General features: G+C 37.0%; 1 protein-coding gene across 1 annotated transcript in view; it reads right to left on the bottom strand.

Annotated features, from left to right (window-relative positions):
* The window catches only part of LOC150076163 (protein Wnt-7b-like), a 212,871-nt gene extending 211,285 nt beyond the window's left edge, over positions 1–1,586 (bottom strand). The window contains exon 1 of the mRNA XM_090387536.1: positions 1,287–1,586. Coding sequence (XP_090243662.1) covers positions 1,287–1,369 — 83 coding nt within the window. The 5' untranslated portion in view covers positions 1,370–1,586. The remainder of the gene's footprint in view (positions 1–1,286) is intronic.
* Between the last annotated feature and the right edge of the window lie 15,482 nt (positions 1,587–17,068).

Genomic DNA, 17,068 nt, shown 5'->3' with positions numbered 1-17,068 from the left:
TCCCATACTGGGTGGAAAAGGCCTGAGCTCGAATAGCGTCAATGACGCAAGAAATTTTTATAGGCTCTTTTCGTGATGTGGCTGAGTTAGCTAGTCTCAGGCAAGGGTTGTATTTTTAAATCCCAGAATCTCGAATTTTTTCCAACAAACCGACCGAAGAATACACTGACGCATCATAGCCTTAGTCGCTTTGGCGCTCAGGCTCTAAGAAAAAATAGCCAAATCAGACTGCAAAGTGTCTACGCAACAAAATTTACCTTAATAAAATAATCACACCTTGTGGAAAAAGCCTCAGCTCGGTTCGCTCTTGACGAAGTCGAAAAGTACTTTCCATCGGGACAGGAAGAACTGATGGGCTTTTTTGCACCTCTACCGAGTTAGACTATCTCGGGCAAGGGTTATTACAAGGTTTTTTCCTACTGGAAACTCAAATTTTCATCCAACAAAAATCAATCATGAAGCTAATGTCTCTTGACCTTAGTTGGGCCTCGGGCAGATTTTGAATCGGTTAATCTGATAAATGGGAGGGGGGGACATTTTCTACACAATACATCAGTTTGTTAAAAGTGTCTGAGCAGAGATGAATATAAGAAATTGTTACCATGCAAACGAATACTGAATACATATTTTAAAACTTTTCATTGATCCAGATGACTAGCGTGTTCAAATAAACTTATCCGATGCTCTAGGATTGAACTCAACGTAAAGAAGTCTTTAAAAAGATAAACAAATAAGTAATTTCACTAATTAATAGATTTAGCAATCACATTACACACATTACATATAACTGAGTAGTAAACCTAATCTTATGAATGTATAAGTAAACTTTAAAAACTTTTTATATTCAAAAGATGTCAACTGAAGTTTTTCTTTATATCAAATAGACACTGATTTGTGCAGTTAAAATATCAATAATGTAAATATTTGTAACATTAGAAAGCAAAAAAACCGGATATAATTATTTCATAAAGATATATTTTACATGTCAACAGGATAAATTTTTATATAAATAAAATTCTTCATCCTGAAAATTTTCATCTTTGATTGAATATCATTTATAAAGGTGAATGCAGCTTGTTTGTTTAATAGTGACGGAACTGGCATAGTGTAAAATTTAATAATGAATGCAGAAATTAATAAAAGATTAATTTCATAAACCCTCAGAATACCAGAGTGAAACAAACGTTATCGTATTTTCACATAACACCCACATATTGCCCTGGACTTCTATATAGAAGTAATAAAAATATTGAAATCCGCGATGTTCATTCATTAATTTCACTTACCTCAGATTAGCGTTGGGATGGAAGGCACAGAAAAATAGAATTACTATAACAATAGATTTGGGAATAGTCCTAATAACCAGCATCTTCAGATCATGCTTAATGAGCACTGGTATCGAAATTGCGTCAGTTGAAGGTGTGAAAGCGTTTCTTTCTTCCAGCACTTGTGATTCTTGGGCTACGATGTCACCTTGGGTTGTGAGTCGCTAGTTGGACAGGTGAGGTTTATTTCCACCACACCATGACTCACGATTACATACAGATTGCAACCACAGGGTGGGACGACCCGCTTACTCTTTTGGGTCTACCACGCTGTACTGTCAGCGTGTAGCGGGATCGTCTTATGGCATACTCTGCGGCGGCTGTGGTAGTAGTAGTGGTGGTGGTGGTGGTGGTGGTGGTGTCGGCGGCGGCGGTGGATGCATCAGGGCCCATTGTCGACCTTCTCAGTGTGTGGCTCTACCTACTCAACAGCATATCGCCTGCCCGAAGGCAAAACGACGTATAGGGACAACTGTCCTCTCTGATGCTGGTATTGTGCTATGGATCTTCGTGATTGGCCCAGTTATCCGACGGGCTTCACCACGTGTGTAGCGGCCAAGGTAGGTCCGTGCGTTAGAGAGAAGACTAATTATCTCAAACGGGAGCAGCGAGAGAGAAGCACGCGACGACACCCTCCGAAACTCCAGAACGAGAAACAGGTATGCACCTGCGGAGACCACTGCCTGGTGCTGGTAGTGGAGAGAACCTCCCAGCGCACATGTTACGTCAGTAGTGCTGTCGATGATTACACCTGGAAGAAAGCAGGTTAAGCTCTTCGAGACCCACCTCTTCTCAAGTAATGAGCAATTGCATTTTCATAAGAACTAGGAAACTGCAATTCGGAAATCTCATTCGTTCAGTAGAATTAATGGCAGCGAATACTTTGGAGTAACCAGCAGCAATGAGGACCATGTGTGAATAACAAATCAATCAATACTTCTTTCCAGTTGCTGGGAATCACGTAAGTAGACAATGTGTCCGGCTTCGTTTGACGATAAAACTATCTTTATGAATCATTATGAATCGGTGGTTATGAGCTCTATTAACTTAATTACTACGCAAGCAAAACTATAGGAACAAATGACCATTATGAGGTAGAGAGAGAGAGAGCTGTCTTCCTTTCTCCCAATATTTGTTTATTATTATTTTTTTCTACCTCTGACACTAGCTTTAAACAGAAAAGTCTGTAAGTTGTTCTTATTTTAAAAATGCTAGTAAATATTTATTTTTGTCAATTGTGCGCCAAACCATTAAAAACCTGTCCATATCCACATCCTCGTGCGAAATCGACATACATGTATTTGCAAACCGGAACTATTGTACGCTAAAAAAAAAGAAAAGAAAGAAAGAAAAGAAAAAAAAGGAACAAGTGTCTGATCAAGAGCGCCCTCTTTTCAACAGACTTTTCCAATGTCCACTAATTTTACTATCGTTTTACTAGCATTTTACTCAACAGAAAGTTCTAAATTTTATTATTCGAAACAAGCTATATTCTGTTAATTCTGTTTTGTTGTTGTCAATTATATTTACCAATTTCATAAAGTTCAAATGGCACAGTTTCAATAGTTATTTAAAAAAGGTTTTTAGTATTTAGAGGAAAAATTTTGTATTAAAAGTAGTACTACTAATGAAGATATTTAAAATAGTTCTGCATTAAAATTACCAATCAGAATTTTTATTAAAGTAAAATTTTGTTCATTATTTGCAAATGAATTCAAGTCGACCATGATCTCGTGGTAACAACATAATAACGCGTGGATAGCGTATATGTGCACCAACCACTGGTGGTGGGCAAATTCCCTACCCACGCGTTAGAGTGACTGGTCAATCTTGCTATTACTCTCCTTATTGGTTAATGTTTCCACATTCTAAACTAACTTTGAAGCCAAAAACAACAACAACAATCCAGTTGAAACCAAAATTTTGTTATATTGTTATTATAAATATATTGTTTTGTTCTAATTGTATATACAATACTGTTAAAAAAAATCAATTTTCTGTTTGCCATTCAAAGTAACCATACAGTATGAAAGGAGTTCATTACAGAAATTTTATAAATATCTTACCGTATTTCATAATGTCACATGGATTCAGTCACGTACAGTACATATTTCTTTAATGGACATGCGATAGCAGTTCAAAGAAAGCCATTGCGCCATCTACAGTAAAGTAATAGAACAACGATGTCTTCAATTACCACCAGGTAACCTCTCTTATAGTTAAGTAAAATATTCATTTTAAAATAAAACTTCGTAACATTTCAATAAAACGTAAAATAATATACAACCGAGTTATCTACCTACTTATTTGTATTGATGTTTTAAAATTTTCCATTAGACGCACTTACAATGATGGACTTGAGAACAGAGTGTTATTTAAATATTAATAATAGTTGAATTTCTAGTTGTTCATAATGCAAGACGTTCTAGTATTTTGAACAGTTTTTGTTAAACATGTGCTAACATCTTTCTCAGCTATTATTTCATCTTACAATGATGTTGTTTGTTTTTGTAAGGTTTTAGACGCATCGGCAACTTAGGCCATATTGCGCTGATTATGTCTGTAAATTGCGTGTGTTCTGTGGTCGATTTGTTGTTTTGCTAGACGAAAAATTCGAGTTTCCAGAAGGAAAACCATGCTACTCTCGCCTGAGACCGATTAACTCAGCCACGTCAAAAAAAAAAAAAAAAATGCCCATAAAAGTTGCTCACGTCATTGACAGGATTCGAACTCGGATCGTTTCCACCCGGTGTGGGAAGGACAGAGATTATACCAACGAGAGAATCTTTACTGACGAAGTAATTTTAAACAATTACATATGTATAATAACAAATAAAAATTATTCAAAAAAAAAAAAAATACGATATCACTATATCGAAAACTAAAACAATTGTCTATTCTATATAATTAATTATAGCACGTAACTAGTTCTTCATTCCGATTGTAACCATTACCACGTACCACGCCATCGCAAAAAAAGCTTTGTCTTCCAAGCATCGCGAGCCCTATAAGCATTTAATTTTTAAATATAAATACATAAATTTTCTGTTTATACTCCAGAACGACCATATACACTGGTATTCAAAGAAAGTGCATCACCTAGGAATTTCACATTTCTAACCCTTTTTCGCAATGATATGTTATATTGATAACTAGCATCACAAATAGAAACATAAACAGAAGATATTTAATAGTTAACACAAAAATTAAGTAATATTTGACAGGTGCTCTCAAAATATTCCAAAATGAGCATTTGCAACCTTTATACAACAGTTTTTGGTAAACACGACAATTATGGCTGAAATGCTATCAGAAGCCTTCAATTTGCTTCAGTTTATCATTTTAAATGGAAAACAAAATGAAAAGTTCACCAGGTGCAAACTAATATTTAGTTCAACCGCCTCTGGCCCTGATGACAGCAGCACACCGTCAAGGCACTGACAAAATCAATTTCTGAAGATAATCAACTGATAGTTCGTTGTTCTAAACACGAATTATGGCTTCCTGAAGTTCACGAAGGGTCTTTGGTGTCTTTCTGGTAACAGCAGATTCCACACGATGCTGACTCTATAGGATTCAGGTCCGGGCTGTTTCCTGGCCAGCTAAGAGACCTTTCTTCCACCTGTAACAAATGTAAACACATTACTGTCGAACTTCTAATGGAGAAATGAAGCTAAAGTAACTACAGAAGTGCCTACTTACACTTTTCGCCCGATGACAAGAGCAGAGTCGTCCTGAAAGATGCAGTTACTTGGCAGGTTGAAATGGTCTCTAATGGTTGGAAGCAATTTGCCTTCCAATATAGCCAGGTATGCACTGGCATTTACGGAACCTTTTATAAACTGCAGGTGACCTATTCCGCTATACGAAATGCACCGCCATATCATTTGTCTGGTAGGGAATTTCACTGTAGACACCATTCAGTCTGGATGGTATTCTTCAACACGTCTACGGCGAATCGTTTTTCTCCCATCAGAGCCATGCAGGTTGAATTTCTTCTCATCCGAGAAAATAACTGACTTCTACTTCTCGGGGATCCATTTGACATCCTCCTTACACCAAATTAATTGGGCCTTTTTCATTATTTATGTGAGGAGGGGCTTCTTAGGACGACGGGCTAGAAGTCCATTTTTGAAGAGACATCTTCTGACTATTACTGCACTTGCTAGCATTCCTGTATGTTCTACCCATTCTCTTTTCAGCTCAGACGAAGACGCTTTATGGTTTTTAAGGCATAAGCGCTTCAAAACGCGATCCTATTTTGGCGTACAGACTCGTTTCGTCCCCTTCCTTTTTCCCTATCAGCAGAACCAGTATTGTTGATTTTGGAAAGAAATCTACTCACTGTCGACTGATTACAAGACACTCTATAAGTAATATGACGGGAAGACGTCCTTCCTCAAGTAAATCAACAATAGCACTCTTTCTTCGTCAACTGTACGTAACTCTTCATCCTGACACAAGCAAGGAATGACTGCAATTCTTGCAGAGCGTGCTTATATAGCTGAAAGTAACAGCTGATGCAATATTATGCCATCACCTATGCGTATCAATCTTATCTGATGCAATCTGTAAGAAATACTGCCATATACTTACGTTATTCGGACGACAATTACAATTTTAAGAGGGTGATGCACTTTCTTTGAACACCAGTGTAAGTTCAGAGGAGTTCACAAGATGAGGAGAATACAAAAATAGCACCGTATTTAGTAGTCATGCGGACTTGAACCACGGTTACTCAAAGCGGCGTGTTTGGTATTATAATGGCAAATTATGAGTTCACAAGATGAGGAGAATACAAAAATAGCACAGTATTTAGTAGTCATGCGGACTTGAACCACGGTCACTCAAAGCGGCGTGTTTGGTATTATAATGGCAAATTATGTAAAAAAGCAAGCACATACAGCATCGGCCAAAAAAAAAAAAAAAACTTCCCATATCACCTGTCCATTCCCCTTCTAACAGTTTGTGTATTTCTTCCTTGAATTTATTCAAACCTGTACAACGCCGGATAGGAGTTTGTTCCAATAATCTACCACCTGCTGGGTGAATGCAAATTTCTGCATATCGAACCTGCAACCATAGTTCTTCAGTTTGAATTTATGTCCCCTCATGCGTACAGTCTGAGCATGAGGAAGAATTCCATCAGCATTGAGCTTACTCAATCCACTCAGAGCCATAAACACTTCAATCAGATCTCCTTGCAGGTGTCTAGCATCTAAGTGCTGCAGTTTTCAGAACTGAAACCTTTCCTGGTTAAGATTACTCTTTTGTTCCTCTCACTAATCTCCTTGCTCTTCTTGTACCCGTTCCAAAAGATCTACATCCTTCTTAAAATGAGACTTCGGTACCTGAATGCAGTACTCAAGATATGATTTAACCATTGTCTTATACAACGGGATAATAACCACCTTATACAATGGGTTAATCACCTCCTGCTGAAAACACTCCTGTATATCATGAACAAAACCCCATGAGATGTCCTGGCCGCCTGTCTGCACTGTTCAGAGAACTTCATATCTAACTGCAAAATTATCCTCAGGTCTTCTTTATTATCGACTTCCCTGATTGTGGTACTACACAAGTATTTTAATCTGAGATTACTGCTCCCCACATGAATTACTTTGCATTTGTCACATTATACTTAAATTTCTACTTTGCTCATCTGCTTAATTTTTCTAGATCTTGTTGCAGTAGCATACCTTGATTACTTATTAACTACCTGCCAACCTTCATATCATCTGCAAACTTAGTCATCAAGTCCAGTGTGGGGAGGATAGAGAATTAATGTTATATATATATTCCTTCATCAATATTATTAATATGGAAAACAACGATGGACCTAGCACTAACCCTGGGGGGGGGGGTTCCACTAATAACATTAGTTCAAGAGGGGCAGTGCCAATTGATAATCACTCTCTATCTTCTTCCTCTTTATCCATAGTAGTAACTTGCCCTTAATGCCACACTGTTCTAATTTGTATAGCAGTTTTTGTATTCTCGCGTTTGACCACTCGACTACGGCGGCCTTAAAATGTTCTTGTTTATACTCTGGCAACCACTAGGCCCCAGAAGTTTACAATTAATTATTTTGACAAAGAATACAATTATTGGCTGTATTTAGCAGTCACGTGAGCTTCAGCCATGACCGACTGTCGTACTTGACAACTTGGCTACGTCGGACCTACAGAATAAATCATTGTTTTAGGGTTTTTTTTTTTTTTTTTAACTGTACAATATGTACTTGAAGCAGACGGTATTTTACTAAAAAATTTATGCTGACTTGTACGAGCACACACAGTAATCTGTAACCAGTAAGACAACAGCTGAATAAAATGTGTGATAGATTAAAAAAACCTAAGAAGTTAAAACAGGACAGCTATTTAATTTAAATTTTTGCAAATCAAAGGTTTTGAAACATGAAACAACTTAGCTCACAGGCTCCAAAGAGAACAAGAAACTGCTCGGTAAGTACAGTTTCCTAAATACGGCAAAAGAACTGTTGTAACAAGCTTGCAGTTTGTGGCATTCATTAGTTACCACGTACATGCCACAAACTGTACTTGCTTTGCTTACTTGCAGTTAGCACGCCTTCAAAGGCGCACCGCGGGATATCGACGCGGTACTCGATTTCTCCTCCATGCATTCACAGGCAATGTGATGTGATAGTTGATACGGCTGCTGTGAAATTGTCTTTCAGGTTTATTAATACTCATCGCCTCTTTCCTTTGTCTGACTACAACACATTTCCCATAGAAATAAGTTTAGTGGAGTTACGCGACGGGAATAAATGGAAAAACCAAGGAGTGACCACCCATTTCATCAAATTCATTTGTGGGTGGGCTGAGATGGAACGAAATACACTTTGGTGGCAGGATGACGTTGGTTCGGTGCAGCAGTTGTCGTAATACACAAAATTCTAATATTTCAGTTAATTGAGCGATAAGTTATCTGTAAATATTGGATAATTCAGCGGCAACTGGTCTTCATCCCGATAACTATAAAAAATAAATCTGACCTTAGAACAATCTCTTTCAGTGACCCGCAACAGCACGTCTGCATGATATACAGACAAACTGTTGCAGAAGAAATTAAGGATAGGAACTTTACAAGGCACTTGGAAAGTTGCTTCAGAAGAAAAATTATTAATAATAATAATCTTTATTGTTGAAAAAAAAATGTTCTTTCTTACTCCGACATGACCACACAGGTAAAAGGAATTAACTTTGACAAGCATATTCTTACTTTTAATCACCGAGTAATCTTGATTACTCTTGTGAGAATTATCAATTATCGGTTGCCTCAACCACTGTTCTTTTCAGTTGCCCTAACTATTTGCTCTATGCCTCCCTTCGCTTCAAAGGCAGTATTTATGCATATGTCTGCTCTGACATTCCTTGTCAGACCCTTCCATAGAATCTCCTTTGCTTAAAATCTCTCTCTCTCTCTCTCTCTCTCCCCAGTTCTGTCAAATTCATCTGCTGCTTCTATTGTTCTCCCAACTGCACCAATCATTCAAAACCCATTGACTTCCTTTTTTTGAAACTTTCGTTCTTCCAGTCTAACCTTCCTAACAGCGAGGTGATTTTTCTTGGTGATTGGTGCAGTTGCATTTTCTAGTTACACGGACCCAGCTGATCAAGATGTTCCAGGCTTTGCGATTACTAATGGTCTTACACGTCTTGTTCATAATTCTGGATAATGTAGTACATACTATTAAATTTAAAATAAAATTTATGTTTATAATCTAGAACGACCACACGGTCAGAGAGGCATTCACAAGATAGTGAGAGTAGAAGAAACAGAAACCGTATTTGGTAGTCAAGGGTTGAACCATGGTCACGTTATTTGGATTGTGAACTTATGCCTGACCACTCGGCTGCGGCGGCCTCTAAGAAATTCTTAGTTGTGCAATAGGTAATTCTGAATAGGTTTACATAGTCATAAGCAGCGGCGGTATCAGGATTTTCTAAAGGGGTGCTAAAACAGTGTTTGGAGAATCATTAAACTTTAAACATCATGTAGCAGTAAAAAAATCCACATTATTTTGATCATAAGGGTAGCTATAACCCCTTTAGTCCCTACCTGGAACCGCCACTGGGATCGTGAGGAGGAAAAAGATTACGATTCAGGAGACACCGGAAATATCTCAGATCTAAATCTGATAGAAAAATAAATAAATATCAGTTTACTGACAAGAGGAAAATATATTACAAAGCAGTGGAGTTTGCATCGTCCAGAAGGAACATACAAAAGAAAAGCATACATCCGGTTGACTACAGTTAACATAAAGCAGAGTTAAGTTAATTATACGTTCATTTATCACAACAAATATTGAACTATATACATGGTACTTCTTCCTTCAGCAAAATACCAGGAAAAAAGGAGAAAATAACCAAGGTTAACGTTGTGGGTGGCTAAAGAGTACGAATTTGTTGACAATTAAGCTGGTTAATCACACTGATGGAGAGCTAGGGAAATACAAAACATAGTGGTAAAATTATGTCAATTAGAAATTGGCACCTGTTATAAACTGGAATAAGGGAAGGTTTCTGAAGAGTATGTCTAGGAGGCAGATGCTAGCTAATCATAACCCAAATGAAAGTGTCCGGATGGAGCCAAAAACCAATCCTCATCACTTGGATCATCCAGCCACTGTCGCGCTAGTGTAGATGTAATGTTACACTGCATTCGGTAATTCGTGCATACTGTATTCATTTTGATTTTATAAATAAATTTTCCGTTTATACTCCGGGGCGACGGGGTTGACACAGTCAGAGAATTTCACAAGATAAAAATTAATTTTCTGTTTATACTTCGGCACGACAACCAAGTCAGTAGAGTTTACAATGAATCGTCGATACAAATATTTATCGTATTTAGTAGTCACGGGCTTGAACCCGGGCCACTCAAGGAACGCGTGCTATGCACTCTCGCTCCTAACCACTCGGCTACGTCAGGCCTAGAAAGAATACAAGAAACAGCACCGTATTTAGCAGTCACGGACTTAAACCCCGGTCACTCAAAGCACATGTACTTATGTACCCTCGCTCCTGACCACTCGGCTAATGTATAAGTTGAGTGACTGAAGCTTGCATTTCTCCAACTGTTCTTAAGATGGCATTGCTCTAGTTCTGCTCTGTTCCATAGTTAAGTCAAGAGCAAAACTTTTATATAAGGATGCGCCGTGCAAGGAAATTAATTGTTGCATCGTGTAATGAGGTCTTGTGGCTGAATGGAGAACAACCAGGTTCTCCATTCAGATCATTAGAACGGATTTCAACAGGGTAGGCGCAGGATGTACGGTACCATTCTAATTATAGGTGGGAGCCTACCCTGAGTGGGCACTGACGCCCAAATCGTTTCAGAGAGAAAGACAATCTTCTCCGCTTGATGTAAAGAAGAACCATCAGTTGCAGCTATTTGCATTGCATCAATCCTCGTGCAGAGACGATCGCTCTACTAACCAACAACATGTACAGGTAATTCACCTCTGTTAGTCGCTGATAAGGAACGTCTATTGCAGCTTATTGTGCTGCACTGATCATTTAGCAGGACAATCATATGTCATTATTAGTGATTTTTTACTGACTTTCTTATTCTGTGCATTACGATTTTAGTAAATGCAGTTCTTTGTGCTGCACGACTTCAGGTGTATTACCTATTTCTTTTCTCAGAACGTAAATATTTCAGATGGCTCATACGGATTCGCAGCAAACGTATTATTTTGTATCTCGTTCACCGGGAATAGCTTTACTCACATCACTAGTTATATTGATGTATTACAATAGTTTGTAACGTGCATATCGTATTCAGTAAAGATTACTTCGTTTCATGTGGTAGTAATTCACCTTCAAATCACCGTGTCGAAATAACTAACTGTCGTATAGGAATCGCTATTATTACTCGTGCATTGTTATTAATCTTCGACCTGACTTCTCCCTGGATTAACGATTCGCTGCTAATAAATTCCAATATTTTTCATCAGTCCAAATCATCTACACAACCACATTGACATTCTTATTGAGCCTGTCAATGTGTTTGTGCCCTTATCCGTTCATAGTTAATTTCTAAAACAGGGAGACGGAATCAACAGATGACCTCCATCATTTCAAGCCCAAGAAAGGCCATCTGTTAACACCCTCCGCCGATATCAAGGTCACTCGCCGCCCGCTCTCGGACAACCCGTGGGCAATGCATTCCCTCTCCGTGCCCCGCCCCTTTCTTGGAGGAAGTTGGCGTTCCGTCTTCCGCAACTGATATCGTAAAAAAAACGAATCCGTTGGGCAAAAGTGTAAATGAAACGATGCTTTCTGAAGGAAAGTGATTACATCTAAATTCTACTCCCACCCATCATCATCATCATCATCATCACTTGGATTACAAGCTTGGAAACAACCGATTTTTTTTTTTTTTTTCATAACAATGGTTATGTGAAAAATAATTTAACGTCATAGAAAGCATACTAATCAGTATCGACAAACTTCTGAATGTTAAGATCAAGGTCACATTACTGATACCTGCCAATGCGAATGGTGTCTTGTGCAACTGAATTTTTTTATGAAAAAAAGATTGCATTCCGGTTTACAGTGCTTCATTAGGGAACTATTCACCCACTCACCCTGCCAATATCAGGTTAGTGAAGATGTAATGTTAGTCTAGTAATCAGCTTAATTTCTGATAATATATTTTCAAGATAAAAATATTGTTAGGTACACTGCAAAGAAATAATCCAAAGCCACACATCTAGCCCATATTCTTTATCTTAAAAATAATCTAAGAAGAGACGGTTAGGAAAAGACAGTTCGTTATAAAGTTTGTGAGTTTGTTTGTGATTCTTTTCATAAGTTATCGGTAACTGTATAATATGTTTATTTCTTATTTTATTATTATTATTTTTTTTTTTTCTTCATAGGAAGCTTGTATACTTTTGTTTGGAGAAGCATTTGTTACCATCTCTGCGTGCTTCTCAGGTAAAGAATAGAGCCTTTCTACAGCAAGTATGGTGTTGTATTATTTCTCTATAACACTACGTTTTAATCTACGTACTACTCTCATTCAAAAAGTATAATACCATTAGAGATTATTTCCTGAGGGGCCCTTAAATAATTTATAAACCGTATTAGAAATACAATAATTGATTGCTTTACATGTAATTTTTTAATATTCAGTTACGAGAACTCAGAAATGTTCGACCAAGCTGGTGAAACGCCCCAATAACTGCTGAAGTGACTAATATTCTCAGAGCGTGCGTTAACATCTTATCTGATACTAATAATCTAGATGTAAAAGTTTTCCAAACTTATCAAAAGTCTACACATTAAATCGGTTTTCGGATTTAATATTTTAACTTAATAGCTGTTAGCTCTCTCTCAGTACGACGTTGCGTGAGACTATGGAGTCATTGGGGTAAAGAGGGGGGGGGATGATAATGGAAGCTAGAGCATGATTAAAAAAAAAAACGCAACAAAAAAGAGGCTTCTGGCCTTTATAGTTATCTATATCATCAGCCACAGGGAGATCCAAAATTCCCGATATAATGAAAAGTAATCTCTGATAAGGGTGTACTTACTGAAGTTTATTGCAGCATCCGCATAATGTGGCCTTCGTTCAGTGTAATTAACCAATAAACGAACGAAAGATAAGGAACAAGATGGCGGGTCCTGAACGTTATAAATCATGTTTCGTGGTATAACATTTAGATCAGCGTGATAGAGATGTCAAGACTGACAGGGATACTATTGAGTGGGCAAATATTCCCTTTATCTCGTTTCGGAGAAAAAAAAATTAATAATAATAATAAATACCTTCTACCACGAAATGTTAATAGGCTGTTTTAGGATTAAGTTCTTCGGTGTTGTGCTGCTAATGTCTTTCTGAATTTAATATAGATGTTTTATTTGTATATAGTTATTAGACAACAGACAAACTGGGTTTTTACATGAAATGCGGAAACAGGTCTGAAAGATAGATAGAGAGGAGGGGGGGGACAAAAGAGTATGGACATGATTCATTTCATGTGGGCTTCGCACACACAAAAGGTTACCATATAGTAACATACACCCAAGGAATTATGCAAAGCACAGCTCTGAACTTGCACTATGTTGTAAAATATCTCTGACCCTCGCAATACTTGTATGTGTCTAATGTGCTTAACCTTCCCCCCCCTTCTCCCCGCTCACCGTGTGGTACACGTCTCGGAAAGAAGTGTACATTTCTACTTGACGTAAATAAAAGAATAAAAATGTCAAAAATACGTGTTAAAAGAGGACATATTTAGATTAGCTGATTAGTCCTATTATTGAATACACGTACTATAAAAAAGCCCGCTTCATAGATACTTTTGGTACATCGGCTACTTTAGCTAGAGTATCCAATTCACAGTTTACCGTGCATTATGTCTGTACAAGTGTGTGTTCAAGGGACTATTTTCATGTTATGCGTATGATAAACCAGAATAACTCATGTGATTAGGAAAAATCCCACCCACTCACTCTCTCTCTCTCTCTCTCTCGGTCTGATTGATTCATACGCAACTTGTGCGTCCAATTGGCTGCTTTCATCTAGTTAGCGATTCCAAATTAAGGACGGCAGCGCCTGAAGTGTTCAGTCTATGACATGACAGTTATAATAATTTGAAGCCATCTTTATGTAACATGCGGCAGAAAAATCTAAAAGTTCTCGGTTTAACTAACAATAAAATGCTACTCACGTTGTTTATTCAACACAACTTAGATATATCAAACGAAGTCGGAGAGAAACACAAACTATCGACTTTAAGTGCTGGTTTCCATTACTGTAAAAATATAGTTTGAAGAACGCATATAACAGATATACCCACGAAATTATAATTATTACAACAAAAATTTTTATAAACTACACATGTGCCACAGTGATACAAAAATATGTTTTATAAATAATGTAATACAGTACTATGTTATTTTGCTTACAAGGCGAAAAGAATAAAATCATTGACTGTGTATCTAGCGTAACAGTATAGCAGTTTCTCCTTGTCATTTGTTTCGAGAAGTGTGGCATCGTAGAGGGGGAAGGTTACAGCCAATTAACTGAGGCGATTTATTACAAAAATGCTAAATAGGGAAAATTTGATGAACACTTGGAAGAAAGACTAAATGGATTTGAAGAAGAAAGCTGGGAGAACATGAGAGGAGAGAATGCACCAAGACTAATTCAAAAACTTCTATATAATGCATCATAAGTGAACAGAACTGAGAAAAAAAGGATATCAGTTAAATGGTGGACAAAGGAATTAACGGATTTATGCGGAGCAATATGGCCTTAGTTGCTAATGCTCCTAAAAACCAAATAACAACAACAACAACGGATTTATGAAAAAGAGTGCATCAGGCACGGAAAAAATATCAGAGGAAGAAGCATCTAGCAGGTGGAAATGAGGTAACGGGAATCCTTAAAGAAGAATATAGGGCATTAAAAAAAAAGTTAGGTAGATCAGGCAGCTAAAAGAAAATATCAGACATGGAGAGATCTAGTAAATACACATCAGGTAACGAAGAACCTTGGGGATTAGTCTATAAGTTATCGAAGGGGAAATTTTAATCCCCTACAGATGATATTGTTTTCTCAATTAGGTCGGGGTGATGAAGAAACATTGGATTGAAGAAGTTCTGTTTATTTAGGATATCGAATTGTATAATTAGAGTAGAAGAAGGAAGGGTAAAATATACACAATTGAAACTGGAAATAGGAAAGGGTAAAATATATACAATTGCAATTGAAAATAAGAAATGGTAATGAGCAGTATCTTAATAGGGAAAGCGAGAAGCCCTTCACAATGGAATAATTAGAGCAGACAACTGGAAGAATAGGATTAGGGAATTGCCTTGGTATGGATTTGATCGAGAGTGAAGTGATAAAACGAATGTAGGCAAAATGGCCAAACCATCTTTTAAGGATGTATAATGAGTGTTTGAGGACGGCGTGTTTCCTGCACCATGGAAAGATGCTATAAGCTTTGGCTTACTACTATTAAAAAAATAAAATAATATAGTATATAAGAAATTGTTTGGCGGGAAAAATGGTTAGTTGGTAGTTACAGAGTTAGTGAGTTTGGAAAGAGTGTCGTGGCGTTGTTAAGAGACGAGTGGTAGTTTTGCACCGGGGAATATGTCTAAGGAGGTATAGATCAGTGAAATTTAACCGGAATAGGAGCAGTATAGGCAAGGAGGGAATTTTGAGTGTAGTCCGACTAGCTGAGTTCAGGATATGCGAAGGATGACGAGAACCAGATTTCGATCTGGTAGTTAAAAAGGGGGGAAGAGGAAGTACGGAACAAAGGAATCCCGAAAGTCAAAACCCGAAATGGAAAATCGTCCTAAAACCACGGAGCTGGCCCAACCTGGAGAAGGTGACAATTAACTGTAAGTACTCTTTTTTCATATTATACCTAGTCCCAGGAGATTATTCAGGAAGAGAAGTAACGCAATTTTGGAACTAAAGGGAATGACTAATTAAGTCATTCTGTATTCCTGTCAGCGAATGACTTTATTAATCTGTACGATGGAAGGAAAAACACCCATCTGATTGTCTTGATACTACTGAGAACTGTAATTATTCCTTGCAGTAAATGAGATTAAATATAAACTTTGGTAACTCTAGGAGTTTACTTGTACTGGACTATTAGTTTTGAAATTAACCCTTATTATCAATCACAGTAATGTATGTACCTAAGATTTATATTAAATATGTTGGAATTATATATGTGTATGTGTTGGTTTGTCTCACTCTATTCCAGCTAACCAAAAAGGAAAATCCCTGGACTTCTATATGCAGTCAGTGGCCCAAGGGTAGCATATACGAATAAATAAGATCTTTATTGTACAGTTCACCGGTACACGCAGGTACCACGAACATACAATACCCTTCACGGTACCATGCCAGGGGTTAAATAAAATATAGTAGGTGAACTTGTATATATATATATATATATATACAAATATATATATATATATATATATATATATATATATATATATATTTGTATATAGATAGTAAAATGAATAAAAACTAATAGAGCAGGAATAATAGTGCCTACACTCTTTGTTCTTATTTCTCCGAAATTATTAGTGTAATCTGAGGATGTAGGAGAAACTACTTATTTGTACTACTATATTTTCGCCTTCACGGAGTTCAGGTACTATTATTCCTACTCTATTAGTTTTAATTCATCTTACTATCCGCATGTTTCTCTTTGCGTTAACTTAATTTTAACTAATTGGCTATTTACCATATCCATCACATAGGGGTCACCACATGCATATTAACTCACTAGTGGAATTTTCATTTCTTTCATGACGACTATTGTTGTTACTACATCGCGTCCTGGATACGGTAGATATGATATGCCTTATGCTTTACATTTATTCTTATTTTAATTATTAAATTAAGTTCTCTGTCGGGTCAACGATGTTCAATATGTGCTTGCATTAAGACTTTATATTCTCTGTCTTTTGATCCTAAATTTTTAACTGCGCTTAATTGGTTTAGGTTCGAATTACTTAATTTCTAAATTTGTTACTATTATTATTTCATATAACTTAGCAGATATTGATCATTACAGAAACAGAGAATCCCTTGTCGTTTTTTTTTCTTCAGTCTGTATATATATTTTAATTTAATTTTTATTCTCTTCTTTTCCTTTTTTGTATATACATATTATTTTTTACTGATCTTACTTTATCCTTCGCGTTTTCTATAAATCCATC

Source organism: Mastigoproctus giganteus, chromosome 13 (genome assembly GCF_048544385.1).
Source record: "Mastigoproctus giganteus isolate SK-2022 chromosome 13, ASM4854438v1, whole genome shotgun sequence".
Taxonomy (NCBI): Eukaryota; Metazoa; Arthropoda; class Arachnida; order Uropygi; family Thelyphonidae; genus Mastigoproctus; species Mastigoproctus giganteus.
The sequence above is the reverse complement of the archived record's forward strand: the minus strand, read 5'-3'. Positions and strand labels throughout refer to the sequence as shown.